Source organism: Pseudophryne corroboree, chromosome 3, assembly GCF_028390025.1.
Source record: "Pseudophryne corroboree isolate aPseCor3 chromosome 3, aPseCor3.hap2, whole genome shotgun sequence".
Taxonomy (NCBI): Eukaryota; Metazoa; Chordata; class Amphibia; order Anura; family Myobatrachidae; genus Pseudophryne; species Pseudophryne corroboree.
In genome coordinates, this window is record NC_086446.1 from 779,018,735 (window position 1) to 779,036,869 (window position 18,135).

Below are 18,135 nucleotides of genomic sequence, written 5' to 3' on the forward strand. Positions count from 1 at the left end.
CCTTAAAACACCCCCATTGTCTACCCCCCCCCTCCCTTCTAAATTGGACATCACTTGTGCAGTCGCCTTTCCCAACGGAGATCCATGTACCTCCTCACTCACCCATAGGTAGCAAACAACTGGAAGTCTTTTTATTTCACGTTTTATGTGCAACTGGCCTGTACCCGATTCCACAGCCTGCACTGGTAGCTGGAGAGTTCTGTAATCACCGTCTGTGGGACGCAAGTGCAGCCATCTGCGAATAAGCTTCACGCCGCAACGTCACCGCATGTATACGGACTTGCTGCCCGTGGATTGGTGACAGGTGCGTTTTAAAGATTGATACTGCACACATAGGGCCTTATTCAGGTTTATTAGCAAACCAAAAAAAGTTAGCATTTGAGGAAAACCATATTGCACTGCCAGGGGGGCAGATGTAACATGTGCAGAGAGAGTTGGATTTGGACGGGGTGTGTTCAAACTGAAATCTAAATAGCAGTGTAGAAATTAAGCAGCCAGTATTTACCCTGCACAGAAACAATATAACCCACCCAAATCTAACTCTCTCTGCACATGTTACATCTGCCCCACCTGCAGTGCAGCATGGTTTTGCCCAACTGCTAACTTTTTGGGATTGCTCACAGCTCTGAATAACGCTCATAGGCCCTCGTTCCGAGTTGTTCGCTCACTAGCTGCTTTTAGCAGCATTGCACACGCTAAGACGCCGCCCTCTGGGAGTGTATCTTAGCTTAGCAGAATTGCGAACGAAAGATTAGCAGAATTGCGAATAGACACTTCTTAGCAGTTTCTGAGTAGCTCGAGACTTACTCTGCCACTGCGATCAGTTCAGTCAGTTTCGTTCCTGGTTTGACGTCACAAACACACCCAGCGTTCGCCCAGACACTCCCCCGTTTCTCCAGCCACTCCCGCGTTTTTCCCAGAAACGCCAGCGTTTTTTTGCACACTCCCAGAAAATGGCAAGTTTCCGCCCAGAAACACCCACTTCCTGTCAATCACACTACGATCACCAGAACGATGAAAAATCCTCGTTAGGCCGTGAGTAAAATACCTAAGTTTTGTGTAAAATAACTAAGCGCATGCGCTCTGCGGACCTTGCGCATGCGCAGTAAGCGACTAATCGCAGTATAGCGAAAATCGGCAACAAGCGAACAACTCGGAATGACCCCCATAGTTCAGTGTCACCCACGCATTATGCAATGGTTGTGTAGTAAGAAAAGTATAAACTGCTCCCCATTACAGACAGCTGAGACTCCTCCCACATCGTCAGGGCGGGGCCTAATGAGGTGAAAATGCTGTCATCTGAGTATACTATAACCATCAGAGCCCTGCGCCTGTGCGTGAGTCTACCAAGACAGTTTGTTTCTGCACAGCAAAGCTGGCCTGCTGTTAGTCACTCTGTGTCTGCTCTGGTAGAGAGGCTCATTCTCCTCGCATGGCAACCTACTGCAGAGAAGTGAGAATACTGCAGGATAAACACAAAACTATATATTACTACCATCAAGCAGAAGCCAAATCATATATGCATATAGGCTTAGTAAGTCACTGTCAGGAGCGCTGCAAAACTATTTACTGTGAAGGGGAATGTCATATTAGGCAGACATGATAAGTCCGCGAGGCATCCTGAGGAGCAATGCTAAAGAATTTACCCAGTGTGTATGAGACTGTCGCATACAGACATGATCAGCAAGTTAGGCACCGTGAGGAGCGCTGCTGAGTAATTGTGTATGGTACACGTGGTTAGAGAGTCACTGCGAGGAGCGCTGCTGTGTAATTGTATGGTACACGTGGTTAGAGAGTCACTGCGAGGAGCGCTGCTGTGTAATTGTATGGTACACGTGGTTAGAGAGTCACTGCGAGGAGCGCTGCTGTGTAGTTGTATGGTACACGTGGTTAGAGAGTCACTGCGAGGAGCGCTGCTGTGTAATTGTATGGTACACGTGGTTAGAGAGTTACTGCGAGGAGCGCTGCTGTGTAATTGTATGGTACACGTGGTTAGAGAGTCACTGCGAGGAGCGCTGCTGTGTAATTGTATGGTACACGTGGTTAGAGAGTCACTGCGAGGAGTGCTGCTGTGTAGTTGTATGGTACACGTGGTTAGAGAGTCACTGCGAGGAGCGCTGCTGTGTAATTGTATGGTACACGTGGTTAGAGAGTCACTGCGAGGAGCGCTGCTGTGTAATTGTATGGTACACGTGGTTAGAGAGTCATTGCGAGGAGCGCTGCTGTGTAATTATATGGTACACGTGGTTAGAGAGTCACTGCGAGGAGCGCTGCTGTGTAACTGTGTATGGTACACGTGGTTAGAGAGTCACTGCGAGGAGCGCTGCTGTGTAATTGTGTATGGTACACGTGGTTAGAGAGTCACTGCGAGGAGCGCTGCTGTGTAACTGTATGGTACACGTGGTTAGAGAGTCACTGTGAGTAGCGTTGCTGTGTATTTGTGTATGGTACTCGTGGTTAGAGAGTCACTGCGAGGAGTGCTGCTGTGTAACTGTGTATAGTACACGTGGTTAGAGAGTCACTGCGAGGAGCGCTGCTGTGTAACTGTATGGTACACGTGGTTAGAGAGTTACTGCGAGGAGCGCTGCTGTGTAACTGTGTATGGTACACGTGGTTAGAGAGTCACTGCAAGGAGCGCTACTGTGTAACTGTATGGTACACGTGGTTAGAGAGTCACTGTGAGGAGCGCTGCTGTGTAACTGTATGGTACACGTGTTTAGAGAGTCACTGTGAGGAGCGCTGCTGTGTAACTGTATGGTACACGTGGTTAGAAAGTCACTGTGAGGAGCGCTGCTGTGTAACTGTGTGGTACACATGTTTAGAGAGTCACTGCGAGGAGCGCTGCTGTGTAATTGTGTATGGTACACGTGGTTAGAGAGTCACTGTGAGTAGCGTTGCTGTGTATTTATGTATGGTACGCGTGGTTAGAGAGTCACTGATGAGCGCTGCTGTGTAACTGTGTATGGTACACGTGGTTAGAGAGTCACTGCGAGGAGCGCTGCTGTGTAACTGTGTATGGTACACGTGGTTAGAGAGTCACTGCGAGGAGCGCTGCTGTGTAACTGTGTATGGTACACGTGGTTAGAGAGTCACTGCGAGGAGCGCTGCTGTGTAACTGTATGGTACACGTGGTTAGAGAGTCACTGTGAGGAGCACTGCTGTGTAACTATGGTACACGTGGTTAGAGAGTCACTGTGAGGAGCGCTGCTGTGTAACTGTGTGTGGTACACGTGTTTAGAGAGTCACTATGAGGAGCGCTGCTGTGTAATTGTGTATGGTACACGTGGTTAGAGAGTCACTGCGAGGAGCGCTGCTGTGTAATTGTATGGTACACGTGGTTAGAAAGTCACTGCGAGGAGCGCTGCTGTGTAGTTGTATGGTACACGTGGTTAGAGAGTCACTGCGAGGAGTGCTGCTGTGTAGTTGTATGGTACACGTGGTTAGAGAGTCACTGCGAGGAGCGCTGCTGTGTAATTGTATGGTACACGTGGTTAGAGAGTCACTGCGAGGAGCGCTGCTGTGTAATTGTGTATGGTACACGTGGTTAGAGAGTCACTGCGAGGAGCGCTGCTGTGTAATTGTGTATGGTCCACGTGGTTAGAGAGTCACTGCGAGGAGCGCTGCTGTGTAATTGTTTGGTACACGTGGTTAGAGAGTCACTGCGAGGAGCGCTGCTATGTAACTGTATGGTACACGTGGTTAGAGAGTCACTGCGAGGAGCGCTGCTGTGTAATTGTGTATGGTACACGTGGTTAGAGAGTCACTGCGAGGAGCGCTGCTGTGTAATTGTGTATGGTACACGTGGTTAGAGAGTCACTGCAAGGAGCGCTGCTGTGTAACTGTATGGTACACGTGGTTAGTGAGTCACTTCGAGGAGTACTGTTGTGTAATTGTGTATGGTACACGTGGTTAGAGAGTCACTGCGAGGAGCGCTGCTGTGTAATTGTGTATGGTACACGTGGTTAGAGAGTCACTGCGAGGAGCGCTGCTGTGTAATTGTGTATGGTACACGTGGTTAGAGAGTTACTGCGAGGAGCGCTGCTGTGTAACTGTATGGTACACGTGGTTAGAGAGTCACTGCAAGGAGCGCTGCTGTGTAACTGTATGGTACACGTGGTTAGAGAGTCACTTCGAGGAGTACTGTTGTGTAATTGTGTATGGTACACGTGGTTAGAGAGTCACTGCGAGGAGCGCTGCTGTGTAATTGTGTATGGTACACGTGGTTAGAGAGTCACTGCAAGGAGCGCTGCTGTGTAATTGTGTATGGTACACGTGGTTAGAGAGTCACTGCGAGGAGCGCTGCTGTGTAACTGTGTATGGTACACGTGGTTAGAGAGTCACTGTGAGGAGCGCTGCTGTGTAACTGTGTATGGTACACGTGGTTAGAGAGTCACTGCGAGGAGCGCTGCTGTGTAATTGTGTATGGTACACGTGGTTAGAGAGTCACTGCAAGGAGCGCTGCTGTGTAACTGTATGGTACACGTGGTTAGTGAGTCACTTCGAGGAGTACTGTTGTGTAATTGTGTATGGTACACGTGGTTAGAGAGTCACTGCGAGGAGCGCTGCTGTGTAATTGTGTATGGTACACGTGGTTAGAGAGTCACTGCGAGGAGCGCTGCTGTGTAACTGTGTATGGTACACGTGGTTAGAGAGTCACTGTGAGGAGCGCTGCTGTGTAACTGTGTATGGTACACGTGGTTAGAGAGTCACTGTGAGGAGCGCTGCTGTGTAATTGTGTATGGTACACGTGGTTAGAGAGTCACTGCGAGGAGCGCTGCTGTGTAATTGTTTGGTACACGTGGTTAGAGAGTCACTGCGAGGAGCGCTGCTGTGTAATTGTGTATGGTACACATGGTTAGAGAGTCACTGCGAGGAGCGCTGCTGTGTAATTATGTATGGTACACGTGGTTAGAGAGTCACTGCGAGGAGCGCTGCTGAGTAATTGGTACACGTGGTTAGAGAGTCACTGCGAGGAGCGCTGCTGTGTAATTGTGTTTGGTACACGTGGTTAGAGAGTCACTGCGAGGAGCGCTGCTGTGTAATTGTGTATGGTACACGTGGTTAGAGAGTCACTGCGAGGAGCGCTGCTGTGTAATTGTGTATGGTACACGTGGTTAGAGAGTCACTGCGAGGAGCACTGCTGTGTAATTGTGTATGGTACACGTGGTTAGAGAGTCACTGCGAGGAGCGCTGCTGTGTAATTGTTTGGTACACGTGGTTAGAGAGTCACTGCGAGGAGCGCTGCTGTGTAACTGTGTATGGTACACGTGGTTAGAGAGTCACTGCGAGGAGCGCTGCTATGTAACTGTATGGTACACGTGGTTAGAGAGTCACTGCGAGGAGCGCTGCTGTGTAATTGTGTATGGTACACGTGGTTAGAGAGTCACTGCAAGGAGCGCTGCTGTGTAACTGTATGGTACACGTGGTTAGAGAGTCACTTCGAGGAGTACTGTTGTGTAATTGTGTATGGTACACGTGGTTAGAGAGTCACTGCGAGGAGCGCTGCTGTGTAATTGTGTATGGTACACGTGGTTAGAGAGTCACTGCGAGGAGCGCTGCTGTGTAATTGTGTATGGTACACGTGGTTAGAGAGTCACTGCGAGGAGCGCTGCTGTGTAATTGTGTATGGTACACATGGTTAGAGAGTCACTGCGAGGAGCGCTGCTGTGTAATTATGTATGGTACACGTGGTTAGAGAGTCACTGCGAGGAGCGCTGCTGAGTAATTGGTACACGTGGTTAGAGAGTCACTGCGAGGAGCGCTGCTGTGTAATTGTGTTTGGTACACGTGGTTAGAGAGTCACTGCGAGGAGCGCTGCTGTGTAATTGTGTATGGTACACGTGGTTAGAGAGTCACTGCGAGGAGCGCTGCTGTGTAACTGTGTATGGTACACGTGGTTAGAGAGTCACTGCGAGGAGCGCTGCTGTGTAATTGTGTATGGTACACGTGGTTAGAGAGTCACTGCGAGGAGCGCTGCTGTGTAACTGTGTATGGTACACGTGGTTAGAGAGTCACTGCGAGGAGCACTGCTGAGTAATTGTTTGGTACACGTGGTTAGAGAGTCACTGCGAGGAGCGCTGCTGTGTAATTGTGTTTGGTACACGTGGTTAGAGAGTCACTGCGAGGAGCGCTGCTGTGTAATTGTGTATGGTACACGTGGTTAGAGAGTCACTGCGAGGAGCGCTGCTGTGTAATTGTGTATGGTACACGTGGTTAGAGAGTCACTGCGAGGAGCGCTGCTGTGTAACTGTGTATGGTACACGTGGTTAGAGAGTCACTGTGAGGAGCGCTGCTGTGTAACTGTGTATGGTACACGTGGTTAGAGAGTCACTGTGAGGAGCGCTGCTGTGTAATTGTGTATGGTACACGTGGTTAGAGAGTCACTGCGAGGAGCGCTACTGTGTAATTGTTTGGTACACGTGGTTAGAGAGTCACTGCGAGGAGCGCTGCTGTGTAATTGTGTATGGTACACGTGGTTAGAGAGTCACTGCGAGGAGCGCTGCTGTGTAATTGTGTATTGTACACGTGGTTAGAGAGTCACTGCGAGGAGCGCTGCTGTGTAATTGTGTATGGTACACATGGTTAGAGAGTCACTGCGAGGAGCGCTGCTGTGTAATTATGTATGGTACACGTGGTTAGAGAGTCACTGCGAGGAGCGCTGCTGAGTAATTGGTACACGTGGTTAGAGAGTCACTGCGAGGAGCGCTGCTGTGTAATTGTGTTTGGTACACGTGGTTAGAGAGTCACTGCGAGGAGCGCTGCTGTGTAATTGTGTATGGTACACGTGGTTAGAGAGTCACTGCGAGGAGCGCTGCTGTGTAATTGTGTATGGTACACGTGGTTAGAGAGTCACTGCGAGGAGCACTGCTGTGTAATTGTGTATGGTACACGTGGTTAGAGAGTCACTGCGAGGAGCGCTGCTGTGTAATTGTTTGGTACACGTGGTTAGAGAGTCACTGCGAGGAGCGCTGCTGTGTAACTGTGTATGGTACACGTGGTTAGAGAGTCACTGCAAGGAGCGCTGCTATGTAACTGTATGGTACACGTGGTTAGAGAGTCACTGCGAGGAGCGCTGCTGTGTAATTGTGTATGGTACACGTGGTTAGAGAGTCACTGCAAGGAGCGCTGCTGTGTAACTGTATGGTACACGTGGTTAGAGAGTCACTTCGAGGAGTACTGTTGTGTAATTGTGTATGGTACACGTGGTTAGAGAGTCACTGCGAGGAGCGCTGCTGTGTAATTGTGTATGGTACACGTGGTTAGAGAGTCACTGCGAGGAGCGCTGCTGTGTAATTGTGTATGGTACACGTGGTTAGAGAGTCACTGCGAGGAGCGCTGCTGTGTAACTGTGTATGGTACACGTGGTTAGAGAGTCACTGCGAGGAGCGCTGCTGTGTAATTGTGTATGGTACACATGGTTAGAGAGTCACTGCGAGGAGCGCTGCTGTGTAATTATGTATGGTACACGTGGTTAGAGAGTCACTGCGAGGAGCGCTGCTGAGTAATTGGTACACGTGGTTAGAGAGTCACTGCGAGGAGCGCTGCTGTGTAATTGTGTTTGGTACACGTGGTTAGAGAGTCACTGCGAGGAGCGCTGCTGTGTAATTGTGTATGGTACACGTGGTTAGAGAGTCACTGCGAGGAGCGCTGCTGTGTAACTGTGTATGGTACACGTGGTTAGAGAGTCACTGCGAGGAGCGCTGCTGTGTAATTGTGTATGGTACACGTGGTTAGAGAGTCACTGCGAGGAGCGCTGCTGTGTAACTGTGTATGGTACACGTGGTTAGAGAGTCACTGCGAGGAGCACTGCTGAGTAATTGTTTGGTACACGTGGTTAGAGAGTCACTGCGAGGAGCGCTGCTGATCACTTTCATGTGGAGAACGCTAGGAGCAGTGTAAGAAAAGATAGGTGTATTACTTTAATGTCATTTAGCTTAAATGAAGATGTTCCATATTGCAGACAGAAGAGGCCGAAGACCAAAGTATTCTGTATAACAGGTTCTACTGACGTCACTACAGTTTAGCGCTACGCGAGTGTCCTAAGTGCAGTGCATTGCCTACTTTGTACATACAGATTTTAGAGCAATGCAATTTTACCTGCGCTTTTTCCCCAGCGCACAAACCGTCAGCCGTTTTACAATACAGGACGTGCGTCTTCCTTTCCTGAACGCGGCATCCGCTCCAAAATCCTCGTGTTAAAAAAAAAAAAAAAAAAAAGACATCTTTAAGATGTTGTAAGTTTCTCTCCATGAATGAAACACCATGAATGAAGCCTGCACAGGAGAAAGAGTCTCTTTAATTGAGATTCCACCAACTTCTCATCTTGATTGCTTTAATTGCAGCGCTGCTGCTATTATCATCAGGGTTGATAATGGCCGTCGTGTCATATTCCATCATTCCATTCCCCCCCCCCCTTCTTTCCCTGCGCTCACCGTAAACTTATCTCCTATGCATTTGGCGAGTCAGTAATTACTGCGGCCCTGTTGTTGCAGATCTCCTGACCTTCACTGTGGGTCTTATCTGTGCTGATCTAAATGCATTGTTTTAATGATTTGTTTCACTCACCCACTCCCCAGCCAACACACACAGAAAGAAAATATCAAGGCGCGCTTTGATGTGGCTTTAGCTGATTCCCTGGTCTGGCCTGCATCTCAGAGATGTGTCACCTATGCCAGGAGGGAATAGGGAAAATCACGTTTTGAATGGTAATGATAACATACTAATCACTTCCTCTCTTTGAAGATGGAAGCGAGATTTTCTGTCAGCATCCCCAGCTGCCGCAGCTCCCAGGCATTGGGCTAGGTGTATTAACTTAAGTGTGCGTGTCAATACAGCTCGCCAGCCTGCCACCCACAGGGGCTCATTAGAGCCGGGGGCCCCGCTTCACGAGACATCCACTCACATTAAATGTGCAACGCCTCCTTTTTCATCATCGTCATTAGTATTATTATTATTATTATTTATTAGAAAGCAGTTGTCTTTTTTTTTCTTTTCTTTTTTTTCTTCCCCCTTCTCTTCTTTTTTCCTGTCTGCATTGAAATGGCATCTGTCACACAGCGCAATCCTTCATTGTAATAATTTTGTATGTACACCCAGCTTAAGAAGGGAGAGGGGGTGGGGGGGAGACAACAACCGTTCTAGATTCTATTCTGTTATAGACTAGAAAATATTTTATATGCGTTACGCAATATAAGCCACAGGGGTTACTGGTGATGCTGGAGGTTCCTGCGACAAAGAGCGTGCAATCAAGTCAACGGAGTGTTCTGCTGCTAGCGACAGTGTTAGATAATGAGCATGATGTGATAATGAGATCATTGTAATTCTGCAATCTGTTCTGTGAACGGTACGACCGTAGAGGTGGTATTTCTCTACAGGACCCTCTCGGAGGAAGAGCGTGCACATCTCTGAGTTCTTGCTGAATTCCATGTGAATCGTGCCTTAATGCAGAGTATGACCTTTCCCGACATATTTTCAGTACTATGGTCCATTAGATGACCATGTATACTTTATTGGCTATATTCTGTATTCATTGTAGTTTTGTGAGTGTGTCTGTATATATGTGTGTGTGTGTGTATGTATATATAAATATATATATATATACACACACATATACCTCACAGCACTGAGGTCATGGGTTCGATTCCCACCATGGCCCTAATTGTGTGGAGTTTGTATATTCTCCCCGTACTTGCATGGGTTTCCTCCGGGTACTCCGGTTTCCTCCCACAATCCTAAAAAAATATACTGGTAGATTAATTGGCTCCCATCAAAATTAACCCTAGTGTGAATGTGTCTGTGTGTACATGTGGTAGGGAATATGGATTGTAAGCTCCACTGGAGCAGGGGATATTCTCTGTACAGCGCTGCGGAATATGTGTGTGCTATATAAATAACTGGTAATAATTATATATATATATATATATATATATATATATATGTGTGTGTGTGTGTTTGTGTTCCAAATAATGATTCTGATATGGTACTCACTGGATTTTTACAGAAAAATATGTATTTCCAACAAGACTGTAACACAATGTGAAAGTCATGGGAATAACTCGGGTCTGCGTTTCAGGATGGCACAGCGTCCTTTCCTCAGGATATTACATACATGAATGACATTTCCACACTTATGTATGGTTCTGAGGAAAGGACGCGATGCAGTCGAAACGTTCATGTTGTGCTGTAGTTTTGCTGGAACACATATTTTCTCCTTGTCTCTCTCTCTCTCTCTCTCTCTCTCTCTCTCTCTCTCTCTCTCTCTCTCTCTCTCTCTCTCTATATATATATATATATATATATATATATATATATATATGTGTGTGTATTAATCAGCCTGTTTTTTCCTTATGGCCCTGTGCGTGGCACATCTGCTACAGTATGCTGCAATATGTAGGCTGAAGGTGAAACCCAATAATGACGTGTGGCGATTTCTGAAAATCCCTAAATCACCATCCGATTGCATTGGTCTCGGTTCTGTAGGACGGGGCCTGACAATAGGACCAGCTCTCCACATAGGCACACTCTAGCACTGGGTACCTGTTTTAATGGTTTATGGGAATATGAAATTGCTGAATATAACAAATAATAAAAATGAGCAGTGTCATTTTTGTGTAAACTTTTGTGACAGTGACTGGTGTAAGGATAAAATGAGCGTTCCTAGGTTTGGGGGTACCACTCTTTTCAGTACCGCTGTATCTGGATCCTAGGCATTGAGAGTATAGGTGTATACACAAGATAGTTAACGATATATCTCATTTTCACCGTCATGATTGATATCATTAACTAATAACTATATTGCTCAGTCTGTATGCTGCCCCGCGCGTCGTTAACGAGGCTCACTGTTGCCTGTGCATGCAATTCACATTTGGCTAGAACGTTAACGATGCTGTGCACATCGTTAAGTCTGTACGCCACGAACGACGAAGTGTATTTAAATTAGCTGCTTGGCCTGGTGCCTGAACGATGATCGTTCATTGTTTGCAAATTGTTTAGTGTGTATGCTCAATATCGTTTGCTCAGTTCAAGGGAAATCGTTAGCGACATCATTCATGGAGGGAATCGTCAAGTGTGTATGCACCTTACCTCAGCATTGAGAGTACTACTGTATCCTGATCCTCAGCATTGCGTTCCTCTGTATCTGCATCCTCAGCATTGAGAGTACTACTGTATCCTGATCCTCAGCATTGCGTTCCTCTGTATCTGCATCCTCAGCATTGAGAGTACTACTGTATCCTGATCCTCAGCATTGCGTTCCTCTGTATCTGCATCCTCAGCATTGAGAGTATTTTTTTATCTGGATTCTCAGTATTGAGAATACCCTTGTATCTGGATCCTCAGCATTGAGAGTACCTCTGGATCTCAATCCTCAGCAATGAGCGTACCCCTGTATCTGGATCCTCAGCATTCAGAGTACCCCTGTATCTGGATCCTCAGCATTCAGAGTACCCCTGTATCTGGATCCTCAGCATTCAGAGTACCCCTGTATCTGGATCCTCAGCATTGAGAGTACCCCTGTATCTGGATCCTCAGTATTGAGAGTACCCCTGTATCTGGATCCTCAGCATTCAGAGTACCCCTGTATCTGGATCCTCAGCATTCAGAGTACCCCTGTATCTGGATCCTCAGCATTGAGAGTACCCCTGTATCTGGATCCTCAGTATTGAGAGTACCTCTGCTTCTGGATCCTCAGCATTGAGAGTACCCCTGTATCTGGATCCTCAGTATTGAGAGTACCCCTGTATCTGGATCCTCAGCATTCAGAGTACCCCTGTATCTGGATCCTCAGCATTCAGAGTACCCCTGTATCTGGATCCTCAGCATTGAGAGTACCCCTGTATCTGGATCCTCAGTATTGAGAGTACCTCTGCTTCTGGATCCTCAGCATTGAGAGTACCCCTGTATCTGGATCCTCAGTATTGAGAGTACCCCTGTATCTGGATCCTCAGAATTGAGAGTACCCCTGTATCTGGATCCTCGGTATTGAGAGTACCTCTGCATCTGGATCCTCAGCATTAAGAGTACATCTGTATCTGGATCCTCAGCATTGAGAGTACCTCTGGATCTGAATCCTCAGCATTGAAAGTAGTATCTACCGGGAGACTCAGAATTGAGAGTACCTCTGTATCTGGATCCTCAGCATTAAGAGTACCTCTGTATCTGGATCCTCAGCATTAAGAGTACCTCTGTATCTGGATCTTCAGCATTGAGACTTCCTCACTATCTAGATACTATGCATTGAAAGTACTTCTTTATTTGGATTTTCAGTATTGAGAGTACCTCTGTATCTGAATACTCAGCATTGAAAGTACTACTGTATCTTGATCCTCAGCATTGAGTTCCTCTGTATCTGCATCCTCAGCATTGAGAGTACTTTTTTATTTGGATTCTCAGTATTGATAGTACCTCTGTATCTGGATTCTCAGTAATGAGAATACCCTTGTATCTGGTTCCTCAGCATTGAGAGTACCTCTGGATCTGAAACTGAATCCTCAGCAATGAGAGTACCTCTGCATCTGGATCCTCAGCATTGAGAGTACCCCTGTATTTGGATCCTCAGCATTGAGAGTACCCCTGTATTTGGATCCTCAGCATTGAGAGTACCCCTGTATTTGGATCCTCAGCATTGAGAGTACCCCTGTATTTGGATCCTCGGCATTGAGAGTACCCCTGTATCTGAATCCTCAGCATTGTGAGTACCTCTGGATCTGAATCCTTAGCATTGAGAGTACCCCTGTATTTGGATCCTCGGCATTGAGAGTACCCCTGTATCTGGATCCTCGGCATTGAGAGTACCCCTGTATCTGAATCCTCAGCATTGTGAGTACCTCTGGATCTGAATCCTTAGCATTGAGAGTACCTCTGCATCTGGATCCTCAGCATTGAGAGTACCTCTGGATCTGGATCCTCAGCATTGAGAGTACCTCTGGATCTGAATCTTCAGCACTGAGAGTAGTATCTACCTGGAGACTCAGTATTGAGAGTACCTCTGCATCTGGATCCTCAGCATTGAGAGTACCTCTGGATCTGAATCCTCAGCACTGAGTGTAGTATCTACCTGGAGACTCAGTATTGAGAGTACATCTGTATCTGGATCCTCAGCATTGAGAGTACCTCTGGATCTGAATCCTCAGCACTGAGAGTAGTATCTACCTGGAGACTCAGTATTGAGAGTACCTCTGTATCTGGATCCTCAGGACTGAGAGTAGTATCTACCTGGAGACTCAGTATTGAGAGTACCTCTGTATCTGGATCCTCAGGACTGAGCGTATTCTCTCTCTGTACAGAACTTTTCTGGTTTGATCCTGAACGGTAGAGGACAATGGGCCCCTTTGTGACCGTAACTGTTTCTTTGTGAAAAGAGTGCAACAAATGAGTTGTGAACCAAGTTGCACTAGAGAAATGTCCCATATAGATTATGGCCTGTTGGAAATATAGCAACATCTGCTGCCAAATTTGCTTCTTGATACATGAACTACAATCGTTACTGGAGTATTAGGGCAGTGTGTTCTCCTTGCAGGTTGTACCTGGCGCGTGGCGAACAGCTCTGGAGTGTAATGAGCTTCAGCTACAATCCTAATTATAAAGTGTCTAGATTAAAAAAAAGAAACACAGAACAATTTGCCAGTGAAACTGACAAGTATTTAAAGTCTCCTGAATCTTAAAAGTAAGCCAAGGGGTTTAATTTCTAGCCAGAGAGGCTCCTCGCCCACCTTGTGTAGTGATCAGTAGCTCCCCCGCCTGCGGTAGGACTTGTCGTGGCTTAGCACTTAAAAGACTTCGCCTTCTCGCAGAGTTTTACATTATAACATTGTAATTGATTAATTAAAAAAGGGACACTTGTGAGTCTTCTACCTGACATCCGTTTTTGATCCCTGCAAAACTGTGTTTTATTTTTTTCCCCTTTCTGCAGAGAGCTCATCTGCTGGATAACACGGAGAGGCTGGAGAGGTCATCCAGGAGGCTGGAAAGCGGATACCAAATCGCAGTGGAGACCGGTAAGTGTTGTGCCAGCCAGGTCATGCTCCGCAGCGTAGAGTACGCGGCCTGTCATCACACCTCAAAGTACAGGCGGATACAGACGGCTGAGATAGGTGTGACATATTACACTATTGAGGGACAATCGGAGGCTCTCTCCTCTCCCCCCGTCTCGCTTGCGTTGCATATCAAATAATTCAATGAAACTGGGACGTGTTATTTAAATTGTACACTTGCTTTATTTGGATGTGCTAGTTGTTTAGTTCTTAATTTAAATAATATTTCTAATAAATCGCTATTCCTTATTATAATTATGATTAGTATTTATTATTATACAAGGATTCCTCAACTTCGAGAACCAGAACAGTACATGTTTTCCAGGTCTCCTCGTAGATTCCCAAGTAAAATAATTAGAACCACGTTGTGTTGGTCAGTAATGGATACACCTGTGCTCCAGCACTAAATATTAGGAACATACTTTTTTGTGGTGCCCAGTGGATTTGATTTGGGAATCCATGTATTATAATATTATTATTATGTATTTATATTGCGCCACAAGGGTTCCGCAGCGCCTAACCGAGTACATAAATGGATGAACAAAACAAGAAAGCAACAACTTACAGTACAAGAACAATGTATATAAACAATGTTGCTTCAAGGACCAGGACGCTGAAATAATCATTAGGGTGTCAGACACTGGGGGTTACGTGCCGTTGAACGGGATAGGGAGTACGATATACAGACTTGCATCCTTGTTACAGTCACGCTAAACAGCCCCTGAAGTCGCGTCATACTGTGGTGCAGAGCGTCTTTTTTTTTTTTTTTTTTTTTGCGTTTTTCTGTGAAAAAGTGCATCTTAGATGCAAAGTAATGTAAGAAGAAATAGAAAAAGACAATAGGAAAGCGCAAATTTAATCTGTTTGTAGATTTTATTAAATTATTATTATTTAAAACAAACATTCATACCGGCCAGTATGCATAAATAAATTAAATATATTTAAGAATATCTATAAAGATAATAACCTAAAAGAACATAATATAGCTCCACATCAAATCTCTGTTAAGTGTATTTTAGGTGATACTTTGTATTACCTCCACTGGTAACACACTTGCTGTCTAGTGAACATATACCATGTAACCAATTAGATATGCACTTCTGAGACTCCTTCCTATATATTTGGTAATAGCCTGTAATTTATATACTGCGGTTAATGGCTTGTTATTAGACAGTTTAAATGTCACATGCAATGATTACATGTATTCCTGCATGGCCATGCAATAAATTTGTAGATACAGTAGTTCAGAGCTCCTATGCACCAATCCAAATCACAGCGTAATGATACTCAGTGGGCAAACCTGTCACGACTCCCAGCAGGGTGAGATGTTCGTCCTCCCGGCTATTGCTCTCACTTTCAGCCTTGCCTGGAGTTTATAAGACAGCTCACTTTGGGTGATGTTCCTCCCGGCTGTTTGTGTAGCCTCAGCCTTATCCGGAGTATACGTTCACTCCTCCTCCTCTGATCCCTGTTAGCAATGGGGTCTATTCTCAGCCGGCCGTAATGTAAGAAGACGCACAAGCAGCTCCTGTTGATTAAAATGATATGCCGCATGCCTGTGTGTAATAGCGGCTGTATCTGCATCTAGAACGCTAAGATACAGTGTTTTCTAGGAAAACACTGGTGAACAATGGTTATTGCGCTGTATTTGTAAATACGTGGGCATAGGTCATTTCATTGCTTGTAGGTGTAAAATGACGGAAGCCTGACCTCCTCTAGATACACGGTATTTGCTGATTGGTTGGTGTGGTTTGGCCTCTGGTTGCAGCATTATTACATTAATAAGTTAGTAAGTGTACACTGTAGATCTGGAGTTTATTTCTACCTGTTTTGTTTCCTTCGGGAGTCAGCATAGAAGTGGGTTAATATTTGCCCCAGTAAAACTATTGCAGGAGGAACTGCTGGATGGCAGGGTGCCAGCCCGGGAATTACGCATTTACTAATATAGAACGTATTCACGCACCATTTCCCCGGCAACAGCAACTGTAAATACAGCCCTGAATCTGTGCCGTCAGCTCAAACATTAAACAAATCATCATTCCTGATACTTTTTCCGCTTCTTGTTTAATATTACTTTTGCCTGTTATTGCTCATTTTTTGCCGTCAGCACTGTATACATACACAACTGCATGAGTTGAGTTTTTTGTATTTTTTTGCAGACAGAAATCTTCTCTCTGTATATTTTTGTAGTGGGGAAAACGTTCCGCTGACGGTATTTTGTTTAGCGTAGTTTGTGGCAGACGGGAGCAGCGAGGCGTCACGTGACCAGCGCGCAGATGAGTTAAAGGTGTCCGATGATTGTATTTATGCTCCGTTAACTGCTTCAATATGTGAGCTCCATCCGTAATTACATATGGATGACATCATGCACCCCCAGCTCGTTTGTGTTTCGGAGAATCAGGTGGCCTGAATCAGGGATGGTGCTAATGCATTCGCAGCTGCGATCCCGTATGATGTGCGACAATATGGTAGTGCTGCCGCCTGGACGTGTATTGCGGTGCCCACGGCGGCCTCACGGATGCCTGCAACTGGGTACAAACACGCAGCAGCGGTCGCAAATCCGTAGTGCATACACGGTTGTGTGACCGCTCAAATATGAGTATTGCGTACATTTCTAAATCAGGCCCAGTGTTTAGGATGACCCTACTTCACTTATGGTAAATGCTAATCACAATGTTAGTATATGTCCTATAAGTGCATGGGATACAGTTTGTTTTCAGTTGGTTGTAAATATGATATGGTCATTACTTGGTGTGTAACAGTCTTCAGGTCATTAACGGTTCTTGGTGGATGTGTGTAGACCTCAGCTGTCAGATGGCCCAGCAGGCTGTGTAGAGACCTTTCTAGAAGCTGATGAGGATTGTTTCCGCCCAGTAACGAAACCTCTGCTTGTTAGCGTAGCCAGACAAATAAAAAAGAGCTTCATCAGGAAGTTGCAGCAATAACGCCTGAAGTGACCCACCAGGTGATGCGCAACTTCAGAGACCGACTACAAATGTGTATCATGAATGAAGCCCACATCTGGATTACTGTACATCGTATTCAAAACCAACTGAAAATAAAATGTATTCCATTACATTATGTACTAACATTTTGAATATCATGCCTGGTGTTCTTTCACAGGTTTTTTTTTTTTACTCACCCTGGATATGGATATACTCTACATACATACATACATACATACATACATACATACATCATTTCAGATTCAAATTTATGATCTCCTACATTGAATTGTGAGCTTCATTTAATGATACTGAGGATGTTAAATTTGCCGTAGCGTGTAGCTTTTTTCTGCGTTCTGTTGAATCCACCCATGCTAGCTTGTGGTAGATCTAGGGGCCATTTCTGTATCTCTCCCTTGTGTCTGTCACTGTGCAGGCACAATACACACTTTTGCCTGGTGACAGGCTGGTGAACGCTCCCAGTTGTCACATACATGTCACATACGTGTCACAAGTTCCCGTGGAACAAATTGCAAATGGGTTTTGTTGCATAATGTGGAAATTTGGCGGATTGTTATCCACTTGCTTCTGACACTTGGTCGACTTTGTAGCGGTAAAGGAACGAGATGACATCTTCATAAATAGAGCACTTTGTGATTTTACCGTGTCTTCTAGGCGCACTACGTGAGTGTGGCGTCTGCACTTCTTTTTCATTTCCATATTCACACTACAATATACAAAGGACATACAGGGGAGGGAACATGGTTGGACTGCACACCTTAATTCTAAACAAAACGAGAGGTGCTACCATGCTGAGATTTGTAGTTCCACACAGGAAAAAAAGAGGAAATGCAGGTGTACACTCTGAATACTAAGCACTGCTAACTCAGAAACTCTACAATATAACAGAGTAAATTTGAAGTGCTTAGCATAATTTTGGCCAAAAATATGGGCCAACCAACCGCTACCAAGTGACCTTATCCTATGACGTCACCCGGTTGCGGTTGGTGGGTCCAGATTGGTGTTGCCTGGCTGTTTGGGGCATCATGTTGTAACATTTAATCTAGCACTTTTTTTTTTTTTTTAGCTTTGTTTCTTACCAGTGTACACTTTTTAATTATTACCTCTCACCTATGTAACACTTACAACACATAGCTGCT

At 45.7% G+C, this 18,135-nt stretch overlaps 1 protein-coding gene across 8 annotated transcripts in view; it reads left to right on the forward strand.

Moving 5' to 3' along the window:
* VTI1A (vesicle transport through interaction with t-SNAREs 1A) overlaps nucleotides 1-18,135 on the forward strand; it is a 743,722-nt gene that overhangs the window by 129,549 nt on the left and 596,038 nt on the right. For all 8 annotated transcript variants that reach the window (XM_063962578.1, XM_063962574.1, XM_063962575.1 and 5 more), the window contains one exon: nucleotides 13,910-13,994. In XM_063962578.1, coding sequence (XP_063818648.1) covers nucleotides 13,910-13,994 — 85 coding nt within the window. The remainder of the gene's footprint in view (nucleotides 1-13,909; nucleotides 13,995-18,135) is intronic.